The sequence below is a fragment of the Manis pentadactyla genome, chromosome 2, assembly GCF_030020395.1.
Source record: "Manis pentadactyla isolate mManPen7 chromosome 2, mManPen7.hap1, whole genome shotgun sequence".
In the NCBI taxonomy this organism is placed as follows: domain Eukaryota; kingdom Metazoa; phylum Chordata; class Mammalia; order Pholidota; family Manidae; genus Manis; species Manis pentadactyla.
The window spans coordinates 172,222,538-172,236,469 of NC_080020.1; the positions used below are offsets into that span (position 1 = coordinate 172,222,538).

Here is a 13,932-nt window from a genome sequence, read left to right on the forward strand (position 1 = left end):
TACATGTAAGAGCATGAATTGTATTATTGTCTAACCCCATACACAGAAGTAAATTCGAAATGGATCGAAGACCTGAATGTAAGTTATGAAACCATAAAACTCTTGGAAAAAAACACAGGCAAAAATCTCTTGGACATAAACATAAGCAACTTCTTCATGAACATATATCTCCAGGCAAGGGAAACAAAAGCAAAAATGAACAAGTGGGACTATATCAAGCTGAAAAGCTTATGTACAGCAAAGACCACCATCAACAGAACAAAAAGGCAACCTACAGTATGGGAGAATATATTCATAAATGACAGATCCGATGAAGGGTTGACATCCAAAATATATAAAGAAATCATGCACCACAACAAAAAGCAAATAATCCAATTAAAAAATGGGCACAGGATCTGAACAGACACTTCTCCAAAGAAATTCAGATGGCTAATAGGTACATGAAAAGATGTTCCACATAGCTAATCATCAGGGAAATGCAAATTAAAACCACAATGAGATATCACCTCACACCAGTAAGGATGACCACCATTCAAAAGACAAACAACAACAAATGTTGGTGAGGATGTGGAGAAAGGGGAACCCTCCTACACTGCTGGTGGGAATGTAAATTACTTCAACCACTGTGGAAAGCAGTATGGAGGTTCTTCATAAAGCTCAAAATAGAAATACCATTTGACCCAGGAATTCCACTCCTAGGAATTTACCCTAAGAATGCAGCAGCCCAGTTTCAAAAAGACTATCGCAGCACTATTTACAACAGCCAATAAATGGAAGTAACCTAAGTGTCCATAAGTAGATGAATGGATAAAGAAGATGTGGTACATATACACAATGCAGTATTATTCAGCCATAAGAAGAAAACAAATCTTACCATTTGCAACAACATGGATGGAGCTAGAGGGCATTATGCTCAGTGAAATAAGTCAGGTGGAAAAACACAAGTATCATATGATTTCACTCATCTGTGGAGTATAAGAACAAAGAAAAAAAAACTGAAGGAATAAAAGAGCAGCAGACTCACAGAACCCAAGAATGGACTAACAGTTACCAAACGGAAAGGGACTGGGGAGGATGGGTGTGGGAAGGGAGGGTTAGCGGGAAAAAAAGGGGCATCACTATTAGCAGCCAGAATGTAGGGACAGGGGGCATGGGGAGGGCTGTACAACACAGAGAAGACAAGTAGTGATTCTATAGCATCTTACTAAGCTGATGGATAGTGACTGTAATGGGGTATGTGGTGGGGACTTGATGATGGGGGGAGTCTAGTAAACATAATGTTGCTCATGTAACTGTAGATTAATCATACAAAAAAAATTATAACTTAATAAAAAATAAAAATAAAAAAAGATTATCATTTAAATTTGAAGAAGGGATTAAACAATTTCCAGATAAGCAAAAGCTGAGAGAATTTAGCTCCCACCAACCATCTCTACAGTGTATTTTGGGGGGATTGCTATAGATGGAAGTGTTCCTAATGTTAAGTAGCTTTCACCAGAGGTAATAAAAAAGGGATAGACAAAGAGTACAGAATATCATACCATACCTAATATATAAAGAAGGAGGAGGGAAAAAAAAAAACCTTTAGATTGTGTTTGTAATAGCACACTTAAGTGAGTTGTTAGATTCTTAGTAAGGAAGGTACCCTTTAACCTTTGGTAACCACGAATCTAAAGCCTGCAATGGCAATAAGTACATACGTATTGATAATCACCCTAAATGTAAATGGTCTGAATGCACCGATCAAAAGACATTGAGTCACTGAATGGATAAAAAAACAAGACCCATCTATATGCTGCCTACAAGAGACTCACTTCAAACCCAAAGACATACAGACTAAAAGTGAAGGGATAGAAAAAGATATTTCATGCAACTAATAGGGAGAAAAAAGCAGGTGTTGCAGTACTTGTATCAGACAAAATAGACTTTAAAACAAAGAAAGTCACAAGAGACAAAGATGGACATTACATAATGATAAAGGGGTTAATCTAACAAGAGAATATAACCATTATAAATATCTATGCACCCAACACAGGAGCACCTACATATGTGAAACAAATACTAACAGAATTAAAAGGGGAAATAGAATGCAATGCATTCATTTTAGGAGACTTCAACACTCCACTCACTCCAAAGAACAGATCAACCAGACAGAAAATAAGTAAGGAGACAGAGGCATTGAACAACACATTAGAACAGATGGACCTTACAGACATCTACAGAACTGTCCACTCAAAAGCAGCAGAATACATAATCTTCTCAAGTGCACACGGAACATTTTCAAGAATAGATCATATGCTAGGCCACAAAAAGAGCCTCAGTAAATTCAAAAAGATTGAAATTGTACCAACCAGCTTCTCAGACCACAAGGGTATGAAACTAGAAATAAATTACACACAGATGACGAAATGGCCTACAATCACATGGAGGCTTAACAACATGCTCCTAAGTAACCAGTGGATCAATGACCAAATAAAAACAGAGATCAAGCAATACATGGAAACAAATGACAACAATAATTCAACAACTCAAAAAAATCTGTGGGATGCAGCGAAGGCGGTGCTAAGAGGGAAGTAAATTGCAACACAGGCCTACCTCAGGAAAGAACAACAATTCCATATGAACAGTCTAAACTCACAATTAACTAAACTAGAAAAAGAAGAACAAATGAGGCCCAAAGTCAGTAGAAGGAGGGACATAATAAAGATTAGAGCAGAAATAAATAAAATCGAGAAGAATAAAACAATAGAGAGAATCAATGAAAGCAGGAGCTGCTTCTTCGAGAAAATAAACAAAACAGATAAACCCCTAGCCAGACTTACCAATAAAAAAAGAGAGTCTATGCACATGAACAGAATCAGAAATGAGAAAGGAAAAACCACTACTGACACCACAGAAATATGAAGAATTATAAAAGAATACTATATAAAATTATATGGTAACAAAGTGGAGAACCTAGAAGAAATCGTCAACTTTCTAGAAAAATGCAACCTTCCAAGGCTGACCCAGGAAGAAACAAAATCTGAACAGACCAATGACCAGGCGGGAAATTGAATCGGTAATCCCAAATTTAAAGTACGACAGGTACCACATGAAAAAACTTTAAATCCTGAAGGCGTTGCCTCCGGCGGCCTCTCCCCCGCCGCCCCGCCGCGGGTCCCGCCTGACCCTCAGCTCGCCCGGCCCTCGCCCTCGAGGCCGCCGTCGAAAAACTCCACACACGGCAAGACGCCCGCCGGCCTCCCCGCCTGCGCGGCCCCCGGCCCCTCCGCCTGCGGCCCCGTCCCGAGCGCCGGCGGCAGGTCGGCGGCCCCCGGCGGGCCCAGCGAGGCCCCACCCGCGTCGGCCGCCTCCCGGCCCCGCAGGCCACGCAGTGCCCGCCGTGCCCTCGCACGTCCGCCTCCTCAACGGCTCCACCGCGCCCGCAGGCGGAGGCAGAGGTTCCCGCCGCGCCGCACGGCCACGTACCTTCCGACCCGCAGAGCCGTCGCTGTCTTCTTCACCCCTGAAGCGGGGCTTGCTCTGGACGCTCCGCCGCAGCTCCGCGGTGGCGGGAGCCGCTTCCCGGCTGGGCTCTCGGCGGCCTTGCGGAGATGCTGTCGGCGGGAGACAGGCTGCCCCACGCGCTGCGGCGGACGAGCTGCTCCTTCACGGCTGCCCCGCGGCGGCGGCGGCGGTCCCGGTCGCGCCGCCCGACGGCGCCAGGCTGGAAGCGGCCGAGCTGGACGGGCGCAGGTCCGGCCGCGGCGGCGGCTCCAAGTCCGAGCCGAATGCCGTCCTCCGCCCGCCGCGGGAGAGGCGCGAAGCGGCGATTGCGGCGCCGGGAGCCCAGCGGGCGCGAGGAGATCCGAGGCCGGGGGGCAAGGTCGGTGCCGCCGGCGCCTGCGCGGCGGGAGGAAGGCGCAGCCGAGCACAGCGCGGGTCCACCATCTGGGCTCCGCCGTGCCCGCTGCGCGGACGGAGCGGCGGACCGGAGGCGCCGAGACTGGGCTGCCGGACCGCAGCACGGAAGGAGCCGCGGGAGATTCCTCTACCGATGGCGCTCGCGAAGCTACTGACTCTTGAATACGGCGGCGGCGCCGCCTATAGCTACTACGCATCCTCCGCACTTGCGCGCGCGCCCAATGGCTGCCTGCTCCACGGCGCCGCTCGCTCATTGGCCGCGAGGGCCGTCAGTTCCAATCCCCAGTATGGAAGCCACCACCCCTCTGCTTCTGACAGCCTCGTGTGAAAAGTCCTCTCGGGTTCATGCAATGAAGTTGTGGACATTACAACTGAGGAAACCGTTTGCGTGATTCTTTTCTTGGAGACCAAGATCAGTGCCCAACACCATTCACCCAATCATCATTCATTCATCTGGCTGGCTAGCTGATTACCTATTTATTATTTTAAAGTTTTAAGTTTTTTAACATGCAAGAAAGGAAGAAGGAGCTAGCGTTTATTGACTTTCTTCGGTTTGTCCAACCTGGTGGTGTGCTCTGTATGTCCTGTATCTCATCTCATCTTCCCAAAAGCTGTCTAAGAGAAGAACTCTTCGACAAAGGACAGATGGAAGGGGCAGAGTGCTTAAGACACAAGGGGAATTTCAATTAGCATGGCTAGGATTTGAACCGATCCTTCTGACAACACAACTTTCCTCCCCAATAGTCTTTGCTGTTTTTACCAACATCAACTCTATGTATTTGAAAGAAAGGAAAGAGAAATTACCTAGCCACCTCTCTTGCCTGAGGGTTTCAGCCCTGGGCAAGTTCAATATGGATTCTGTGAGACTGAGAACTGACAACAGAACATTCTTGGGGTACAAGGGTTTATACCCGGCTTTATTCCCCTGGAGGTAGGCCAAGCACTAGAATCACTTCTGCATCCAGCAGTCTGCAGGTCGGTAACCCACTTCCATCTCTGCCTCTTCCCAGAGCTCTGGGCAGAGCTCCATACATAGTGGCTCAGTCAATAACAGCTCATTGCCTATGGGTGAGGAAGCTGTAGCCTAGCAGTAGGCCAATTACATCCTCAAGTAGTTCAGGGTCAGGTGAGGATCCTGGCCATAGAAACTTCCATTTTCCCCACACCATCTGTTTGGGTTGACTTGTGGCCTCCCACCAAAAAAAATCATATGTTGAAGTCCTAACTCCCAGTACCTCAGAACGTGACCTTCTTGGAGATACAGTTGTTGCAGATGGAATTAGTTAAGGTGTGGTCTTCCCAGAGTAAATGGGTGGGTTTTTCATCCAGCATGACTGGTGTCCTTATAAAAATGGAAATTTGCCCCCAAGGAGAATAGCAGGTATGGATGAAGATCAAGGTGTTGCTTCTACAGGCCAAGGAATATCAATCCAAGATTGCTGGCAAGCACTGCAGAAGCTGGGAGAGAGGTCAGGAAGAGACTCTCAGCCTCAGGAGGAGGAAGTCCTGCTGACAACTCCATCTGGACTTAGCCTCCAAAACCATGGGACCGTAAATATGAGCTCTTCAAGCCACTCACTGCTGTACTTTGTTACAAAAGCCCCAGGGAACTAATATTACCTGTTCTGCATACTGTGTCACAATCTTTAGCCACCTGACCTTAAAATCTGATAAAATTCAGTGGAAAAAAAGCAACAACGTAAAGATAAGCCTGTTATATTTTAAAATAAACTAAACAGGCTATAAAGAGAAACAGACATAAAACAGTGACTCACGCCAATAGCTAGTACATCCATATCCGTGCTTGGAACTTTGAACATGACTCTTAGCGATTGATAAATCAAGCAGATAATATTTAGGCCAAGGAATACATGATCTAAATGATACAAATTTAAAATCTGGGGCTCTTACGTGTATAGAGAACTACACTCAAGGGAAAACCTTAGTTCCTTTCACATGCACAATATTTATATAAAATTTAAATACTTATAATATCTTATATTAAATTGTAATAAATAGTTTATTAATATGTATACCATTATAAAATGTTTTATATATTTATAGAAACTTATGTACATATTTAGTTTTCATAAAATTATATATACACATTTTATAATATATATAAATTGTGATATATTCATATATTTATAAAAGCTGTATTTTATAATATATGGTTTTTACAAAATGATATATTTATTGCATATTTTTAAATTGTGACTATTTCATAAATACTAATTACTTGTATTTAATATTCATCAAGCATATATAAACTATATGTGGCCTAAGAAACAACACATTCCAAAGGATCCATAATACTCTTTGGCTGCAAAGCAATAAAATTAAAAAACACTACAGCAGAGCTCAAAAATGCACATGACTGGAAATTGGGTCAATTCCTAATTTTCTGCCAACATCACAGCTTTATTGCTTCATTCAGAAGAGATTCTCCAAAGATCAGAAATGTTATTTCTTATGTGTGCGCGTATGTCAATGCAAAAAAAAAAAAGATTCTCACATCCCCTTTTCCCCCAAGAGGACAAATAAAGCCTTTTGAATTACCTAACAAAATTGTTTGGATTTAGATTCTCTGGAAGTCTCCATTATCCACCACAGTGCTTCCCATCTTCCTGGAACTAAGAGTTTAAAAACACTTTCTCCTCTCCTCCATGGATAACTCCATTCTCAAGGGCTCCAGCTCCCAAAGCTGTTAATTTTCTCTCTGACAAAAAAGGAAGATGACAAGATGCTTTTCGATGTGACCCTGTTCCCCCCAGACCCTCTATCCTCAGACACATTTGTCAGTTACCCCAAAGACTAAGGCAGGACTTATTAACAAAGGTGCTGGACTCCACAGAGGTTTTACCAAGAAGGAAGCCCAGGATAAGAAAGTATGTACAGGGACTGAGAGGAGGTCTCTTGGACCTTGTCAGGTAGGACTGAGAAGAAACCCCAGCATCGTGGGACATTTTTCTAAGCATGATTGGAGAAGAGATACTGGCAGCAAGGAGGAGCCCCAGAAGCTGATGGTTTTATATTCCTTTTCATGATCATACTGTGTTTGAGCATATGCAGGCATTTGGAAAGAGAGATTATATATGTCTCTTAATCTTCCCTAGCTTGCTGGTGGACATCTGACCACTTGTTTTATCTCAGTCCATCCACACTGCCATGAACTGGTGCATGTGGACCCCGTGGGGGAGGTCACCTGTTTTAATCTCAGCACTTGAACTTCCATAGAGGCAGCTGAACCAGAAAGACCTTGGCCATTGCTGAGAGATTGGACTTAGATCATGCACCCTGGCACAGCCCAGAGCTGCATTTAGCAGGGAATCTAGCACACGGACATGCTAAAGCCCACTCTTAGCTGAATGTCAGGGCCATCTGAGATTGGATGCTACCATTTTAAAACTGTTATTGTCATCACCATTAGGCACAAGAGTTAAAATTACTCAGTTAAGGATTTCCAGGGGGATGATCCATCCCTGTTCTTTACTTTTGCAGAAGTGCTTATCTAGTTTATCTTTGAGCTAAGAATCACAACATTTCCTGTGCATCTTAAGGCTGAGTTGACATGTCATCCAAAGCATTCTGAATGACAGGTGCCAATGTATGTGTGGGAGTATTGTGTATGTTAAGGAAATAGGTTGTTGAGTGGAGGCTTTTAAGTATTTGAACAACATTATCACACCCACACTTAAGCCCAAGCTCCAATTTCAGAGCTAGCTGGGACCATGTGATGGTTAATAGGTATGATACCTGTAGTATACTGTACTAAGGCATAGAATCACATGACTACAGCATAGTGTCAGGGTAGTATAGTATAGTAACGGGGATGACCTATGCTGAAATTTATATGAGTGATAAATAAAGTTCTTTTTGCAAAGCCACCAGATTTTCCGTTATTACTGCATAAACCCTCAACAGCCCTATGAGTTCATATTATTATTGTCTTATTTACAGATGATGAAACGCAAGCACCGGCAGTTTAGGTAACACATCCACGTTCACCCAGCTGGACAGTAGGGGAGCTGGGATTCAAGCTCAGGTTGCCCAAGTCCATGCTTAACATCACCGATGTTCCATCTGGCAAATGACTCCTAAAGATTACAAAAGAAGTTTTTTAAATCAAGGCAAGGAGACATAGCATGGTGGTGAGAATTCTCCTGCTTCCAGCTGGCCACAGTTAGCCTTCAGCTGATCACTCTGAGATCACAGGTGAAATAAGGTCAGAGGTGTGACTAGAAGCCCTTATCTTGGTGTTGAGACAGGTGAGTGAGATGGGGAGGGGATGTTTTATGCAGTTTTGCAAAGCAGCACAATTAAGCAGGAAAATCTCGAATCTTCTGTTTTGCCCTTTTCTTTAATCTATCTCTAAGCCAATCCTACTATAGAGTCAATGTTTACATTTATTAGTGAGAACTCAGCACAGACTGTTCTTAGTTATGTTCCATTATAGGAACTATCTGAATGATATCAATGTAACTGTGAGCAATGAGGCACTTTTTCTTGGCAGAATCTGAAAGCACATGATGCAGTCTCCCTTAGAAATACTTGTAGCATAGGGAGGTAAGTTAGCAGAAGAGCCAAGAAATAAAGCTGATGCGAGACTGAAAAGAAACTCATCTCATTGAGGAGCCACATACTTCCTGAATTTTTAAAAGCTAAAAATCTATTTGTTTGTCTTAAAAATCTTGTATCACAAACCCTGAGTAATTTATGCAATTATAATATTCTCCATCCTAAATGAGATTTCACAGCCCCTCAACCAAGAGAAATAAGCCTTGGAATAACTTTACTCTGAAGTCCCTAAATAACATAAAATTCAATTCACAGAATCACATTACTACTGGGAGAATTGATAATTTTTTCAACAAATGAGTTTAACAAAAAGATTTAATTTAATCTCCAAGTTTATGAGGGTAATTCTTGCTTGCTTCCTGCAACTATTACCATACTTGTTTCAGGTTAACTGCATGAATAATATCATCTAAGCTGTTTCTAATGATTGATCTGTGTAATAAAATAAAATTCCTGTATACTCCATTCCTCAGAAGAAATTAAAGAACTTTGCTAGCATTAGTCAAAGTCCCACAATTTGTACAGTGAAACACACAGAGCTGTCGGCTCTGGATTCCTATGAGAACACACAGTTTTGTGCAAAACCCTGACTCTCTACAGTAGGCAAAGGTACAGAGGAGACATGGTTCTCATTAGTACCTTCTCCTCTCCCCTTTCCCTTCCTCAGGTCCTCCCATCAGCCAACACTCTTAGGCTCACCCTGCCGGTTCCAGTCTATTTCACCTCTTCCCTGTCTCTCCTCCTCTACCTTCTTCTCTCCTGCCCACCCCACCCTCCAACAGGGATGTGTGCTGCACACTGACCTTATCAAGGGCTGTTGTTTAAGCACTTGGGAGAGTATTTATGCAAAGGCACCAATTTCCTCCTTCCCTCAGAGAATTGCTAAGGAGAAGGTCCATGACCCCAAGATAAGCATCTTTTGATGCACTTTGGCAAAAATAAGAGGGTTAGAATTTTCTGGGAAGGGTTCTGTTTAACAATACTCTATGAGACGGTGGTGAAACCAGTGCAAAATGCTCTTTAAATTCACAGCTTGTTTCAGAAGGTGTAAGAGGGCAAGGGGGCCTCAAGGAAATTGCAAAGCATGAGGTTGCAGATAGCAGAGCTGACATCTTCTATCATTTACTTTTTGACATCACAGCCTGTGGCTGTGGAAGAAAAGTGGCTGCAATTTGCAATCTCTCTCCTTCTCCCCTTCCCTATTGTTGAACATTAACCAAATCAAGCACTTTCAAAACAGAAATAAGAAAACAACATCCAGGTCCCAAATACTGGGAAGACAAAACTGTTGAAATTATTTGGCTTGATAACTGCCTAAGCAAGAGCAAAAGTCATTTCTTCTCCTGACAGGTACAGAGTATTGACATTTTGGGACTGAATTCAGTTTCTGTTTCCTTTAGGAGACATTTCCCACTCGTGGGTTGCATAAAACTGGCCAGAGACTTGGCGGTCTCCAACTCCCTATTATTACCATAAAATATGTAATCTGATCTTTTATTTTAAAATAAAGCTTTCAGAAACGGATTTGCTTGTTTTTCAATTCATCTTGACATCAAAAGATGTGATATAAAAACAGACTCTCAAAAAGATCTAATCATTCTCATATGCTACAGCCAGGAAGACAGAAATCCAGAAAATCCGTTGACCCAGCTTCCTTGAGCTCATGCAACTAGATGTGGACCCTCATGAGAACACATAGTTTGTACAGGTCTCTGTGAATTCAATGACATCTCCATGAAAACAGGCTGTCCCTCTTCTTGGTAAGAAATCTTAGTAGAAGCACTGAGTACCTTTTAATAGCTATCCATCCATCAGTGGAAGTCCTTGACACCCGCATGCTCTTCTCCTTTACCAGTGTCTTTAGGTCATCTCTGTGCCCCCATAAAATCTCTTATTTAGACTTTTTAATGGGAGATTGGAATGGTAAGAATTGGTTTTTAGACTGCTAGGTGCCCTCTTTGGCCTGGTTCATTTTTTTCATATAACAGAAATTTATAGAGAACTATATGTGCTGGGAGCTCTATCATGATATGCGGATGGAGGCCTGATGGAGAAGCTGTCACTGCCTTCACGGTGCTGCGGGCGAGTGGGGAATTATCCCCTGTAAATAAATAAGTTTAATTCGGTAGGGTAAGCGTTGTAATAAACATGCTGACTGGTGCCGTGGGAATCCCAGCATTTTCCCTAATTCTTCTAAAGGGACTTCTCTGCCATTCCCATCCTAAGGGGTTGTCATTGCTGTGACTTAGAACTCTCTTCAAATTACTGAGAAAAAAAGCCAGCCATATTATTTCTAAGAGCATGAGGTTACTTAAGGGCTAGAGAACCATGTTTTCAACTGGATAATCTTGAAATCCCCTTTCGGTTGATGAGAGGGGAGCATAGAGACTTCATTTATAAAAGGAAAAAACAAGGTTCTTTCAAGACGTATTAGAATGCTTGGGTTTCATGAGCTATGGTCAAAGTTCTATTCCTGCCCTAATGTAATATGTGAGAACTGCCTAGTTTCTCTCCCTCCCTTTGGTTTAAATTGCACCGCACTTTCAAAAACCATCTTATGTTAACAATTGCAGAACATAGAAAAGTATTTTAAAATCGTCAAAAATATTTTTAAAATATATAAAAAATTAAAATGGAAAAACAGTAGACCCAAAATAATACTCCAATCTCACTTTCAACAAAACACTGAATAAAGTAGCAGCAATTTAAATTCAAGTAAATTTAAATGATTTTCCACATTCTTCTAGTATATCTTACTTCAGGATGCAAGGTATTTTGCTATTAGAATATCTTGAAAGATAAAATATGATGCAAATAGCTCTAATATGAACATGAAATATGAAAACTTACATGAAAATCTCATGAGATGTTAAAAAACATCTAATAACTTTCAACATACATTTTTGAGGGACTCACATGTTAGAAAACTAGGAAAAAATATGTAATTCTTCAACATGATTTCTAAAAACCATCTGTTTTAATGGTAACACATTAGATGCATGTCTGTCAAAATCAGGAACAAGAAACTTATGCACATCATCACCATTACTAAGGAAAACTTTTCTAGAATTTGTGACTATTCAATAAGGCACGGCACAAGAACAGAAGCATAAGCACCTTTGCTTTGTGCCATTCACTACGTCTGTAATTAAATAATGACTTACATTGTCACTTGTTATCTCCCCTGCTAAACAGAGCTCCATAAAACCAGGAACTAGATGTGTGTGAGTTATGGGGCCATCCCCAGTGCCCAGAAAAATACCTTTCACAAGAAAATATTAAATAGGTATATTTTGGATGAATGAAGGAGGATTTCAGAGTGTAGCTGGGGAAGGAAGTCAGCAAATCTCCTTCTCAAAGAACAAGTGTGAAGTTCAACAAAAACGACAATAACAACTATTCCCATGGTCTGGAAATCTACCAAGGGCATACCATCATTTGAGAAGAATTTCTGTTTGAAAAGCTACAGAATTGTTAAGGCTAGTGGAAGCCTATAGTGTCCTTTACTGGCACTGCTCCCATCCCCCCAAGCTTGGCTGATGTGTGGATATTATCCTGGCAGAGCATGACAGGCCGAGGCAACTAGCAGTTTTGTTGCTGTGGTGACACCGGCACACGTGATTTGGAAAGATGGGCTATGCCCAGGCAGGAGTGCCAGTGGGTGTGACAGCCTTGGCTAATGACTCCACTAGCCTGAGGTTGTGCTGGAGTCAAGTATAGTATTTGAGATTGCACACATCCACGGCAAGACCAGAGAGGGCGCAAGCCCTCCACACGCTCCTGGCCAGCACTGAGGCTGCACATGTGCAGAAGAGATGCCACAGAGCCCAGGGGAAAGAAAAATTAGAAGAATTTGAAGCAGCTTGAGCTTTGAATGTGGTCTCTTCCCCACACAGAGATCCATCAATAGAGAAGAGAAACCTTATAGACTGAACACATCAGAGTCCAATCATTGTTTTGTCCAATTGCTGCTGACCACTAAGCTACACAGAAAGACAGGTGAGCCCTAGTAGGTCAAGTGCAAAAGTAAGGAAGAACAACACAATAATAAAGGAGTGGAGACATTCCCAGCCATCAGGGAGACTAATTCTACAGTTAGCCTAGGCAATTACTAAACAAAGCAACAAAAACAAATGTCAGGAGAGAAAATCATAACCCAGAGTGGTTATAATTTATTATGTAGTGTCAGTGTTAAAATGCAACGTATTATATAATACACAGTTTTCAGTAAAAAATTATGAGATATACAAAGAAATAGGGAAGTGTAACCCATATTAGGAGGAAGGGGGGCAGCTAATAGAAACTGTGTCTGAGAGTCTAAGTTGAACTCTCTGCCCTCTTACTTCCCTCAGGCTGACCTGTGCAAACCCAGGCTTTCTTGCTAACTGGCTGCAGGACATCTGTAGGGGTGGCAGGTGGGGGGCTGAAGGAGAAGAGAGGTTTCCCATTGTCCTCTGCCATGGCTGCATCTCTGGCTACATCTCCTTTAAGTTCTAGTCCCAGCTAATAATACCATCGTTTTTCTTTGTCCCTTTAGCCCTGGAGATGGTAGTAGTTGCCTGCTTATCTCTGGGTGTCCCTACTGTCCCATTAACCCTTTAGCTCTTTTAATACTTTGTAGCAATTTTCCCATGTTAAATTCCCTCTCACTATGTCCACCAGTCACGTATGGATGGACATTGTGTTGTTTCCAGTCTTTTGATACTTAAAAAATGCTGTAAAAAAATAGCCTTGTGCACTTATTCATTTTGCAAGGATGTACTTGGGATAGATTCTTAGAATTAGAATTATTGATTTAAAGGGTAAATGCATACGTCTAAACAGCCAGAAGAAATGTTGTTTTAAGCTAAAGTGTCTTCTCCAAACCTTAACTTCTATTTTGAAATATCAGTTAAAGTAGTTTCAAAACATTCAGGACTTAGCTTTCTTTTTGGGGTAAAATATCTTCTGTTGAGGTGAAGTGAGAGAAGAGAGCAGCCTTTTCTTGAATCTTTTTTAGTAAGGGGAGTGAGTAGAGGGCCTGAGGCCATTTTTTTTTTTCAGTTCCATGGCTGAAATTCTAGATTTTCTTTCTTTCTTCAACATTCCCTCTTAATCTTTAGGCAAATGGCCTGTGTCTAGGAACTTTTTACTCCTGATTCTTTCAGATAAAATGATCAATATCATTATAGTCCATATTTGCATAGAGCTTGTCATCCATTGGTTTCAGGGCTAAAACCCACCTCACAATTAACCTCCACAGTGATAGCAGAAAGAAGACAGAGCTCAGCCCTAGGTTATCCTAAAGTTCCCTCAACCACATTTCGAAAATCTTTGTCAACCCAGTGCCCAGCACACTGCCTGGCTCTTAGTAGGTGCTTAGTAAATGTAAATGTAATTCACTCCTTTGAGGACTGCTACACTGCTGTTAAGGTTGATCACTCTAAAGAATGTTCCTCTAGAATAGTTTGT

General features: G+C 42.1%; 1 protein-coding gene across 6 annotated transcripts in view; it reads right to left on the reverse strand.

Annotated features, from left to right (window-relative positions):
- The window catches only part of LOC118923091 (serine/arginine repetitive matrix protein 1-like), a 123,915-nt gene extending 119,731 nt beyond the window's left edge, over positions 1 to 4,184 (reverse strand). For 4 of the 6 annotated variants that reach the window (XM_057497062.1, XM_057497057.1, XM_057497058.1 and 1 more), the window contains exon 1: positions 3,469 to 4,184. In XM_057497062.1, the coding sequence (XP_057353045.1) occupies positions 3,469 to 4,157 (689 nt within the window). In that variant the 5' untranslated portion in view covers positions 4,158 to 4,184. The remainder of the gene's footprint in view (positions 1 to 3,468) is intronic. The other 2 variants (XM_057497060.1, XM_057497061.1) reach the window with 1 other exon arrangement.
- Positions 4,185 to 13,932: the final 9,748 nt, after the last annotated feature.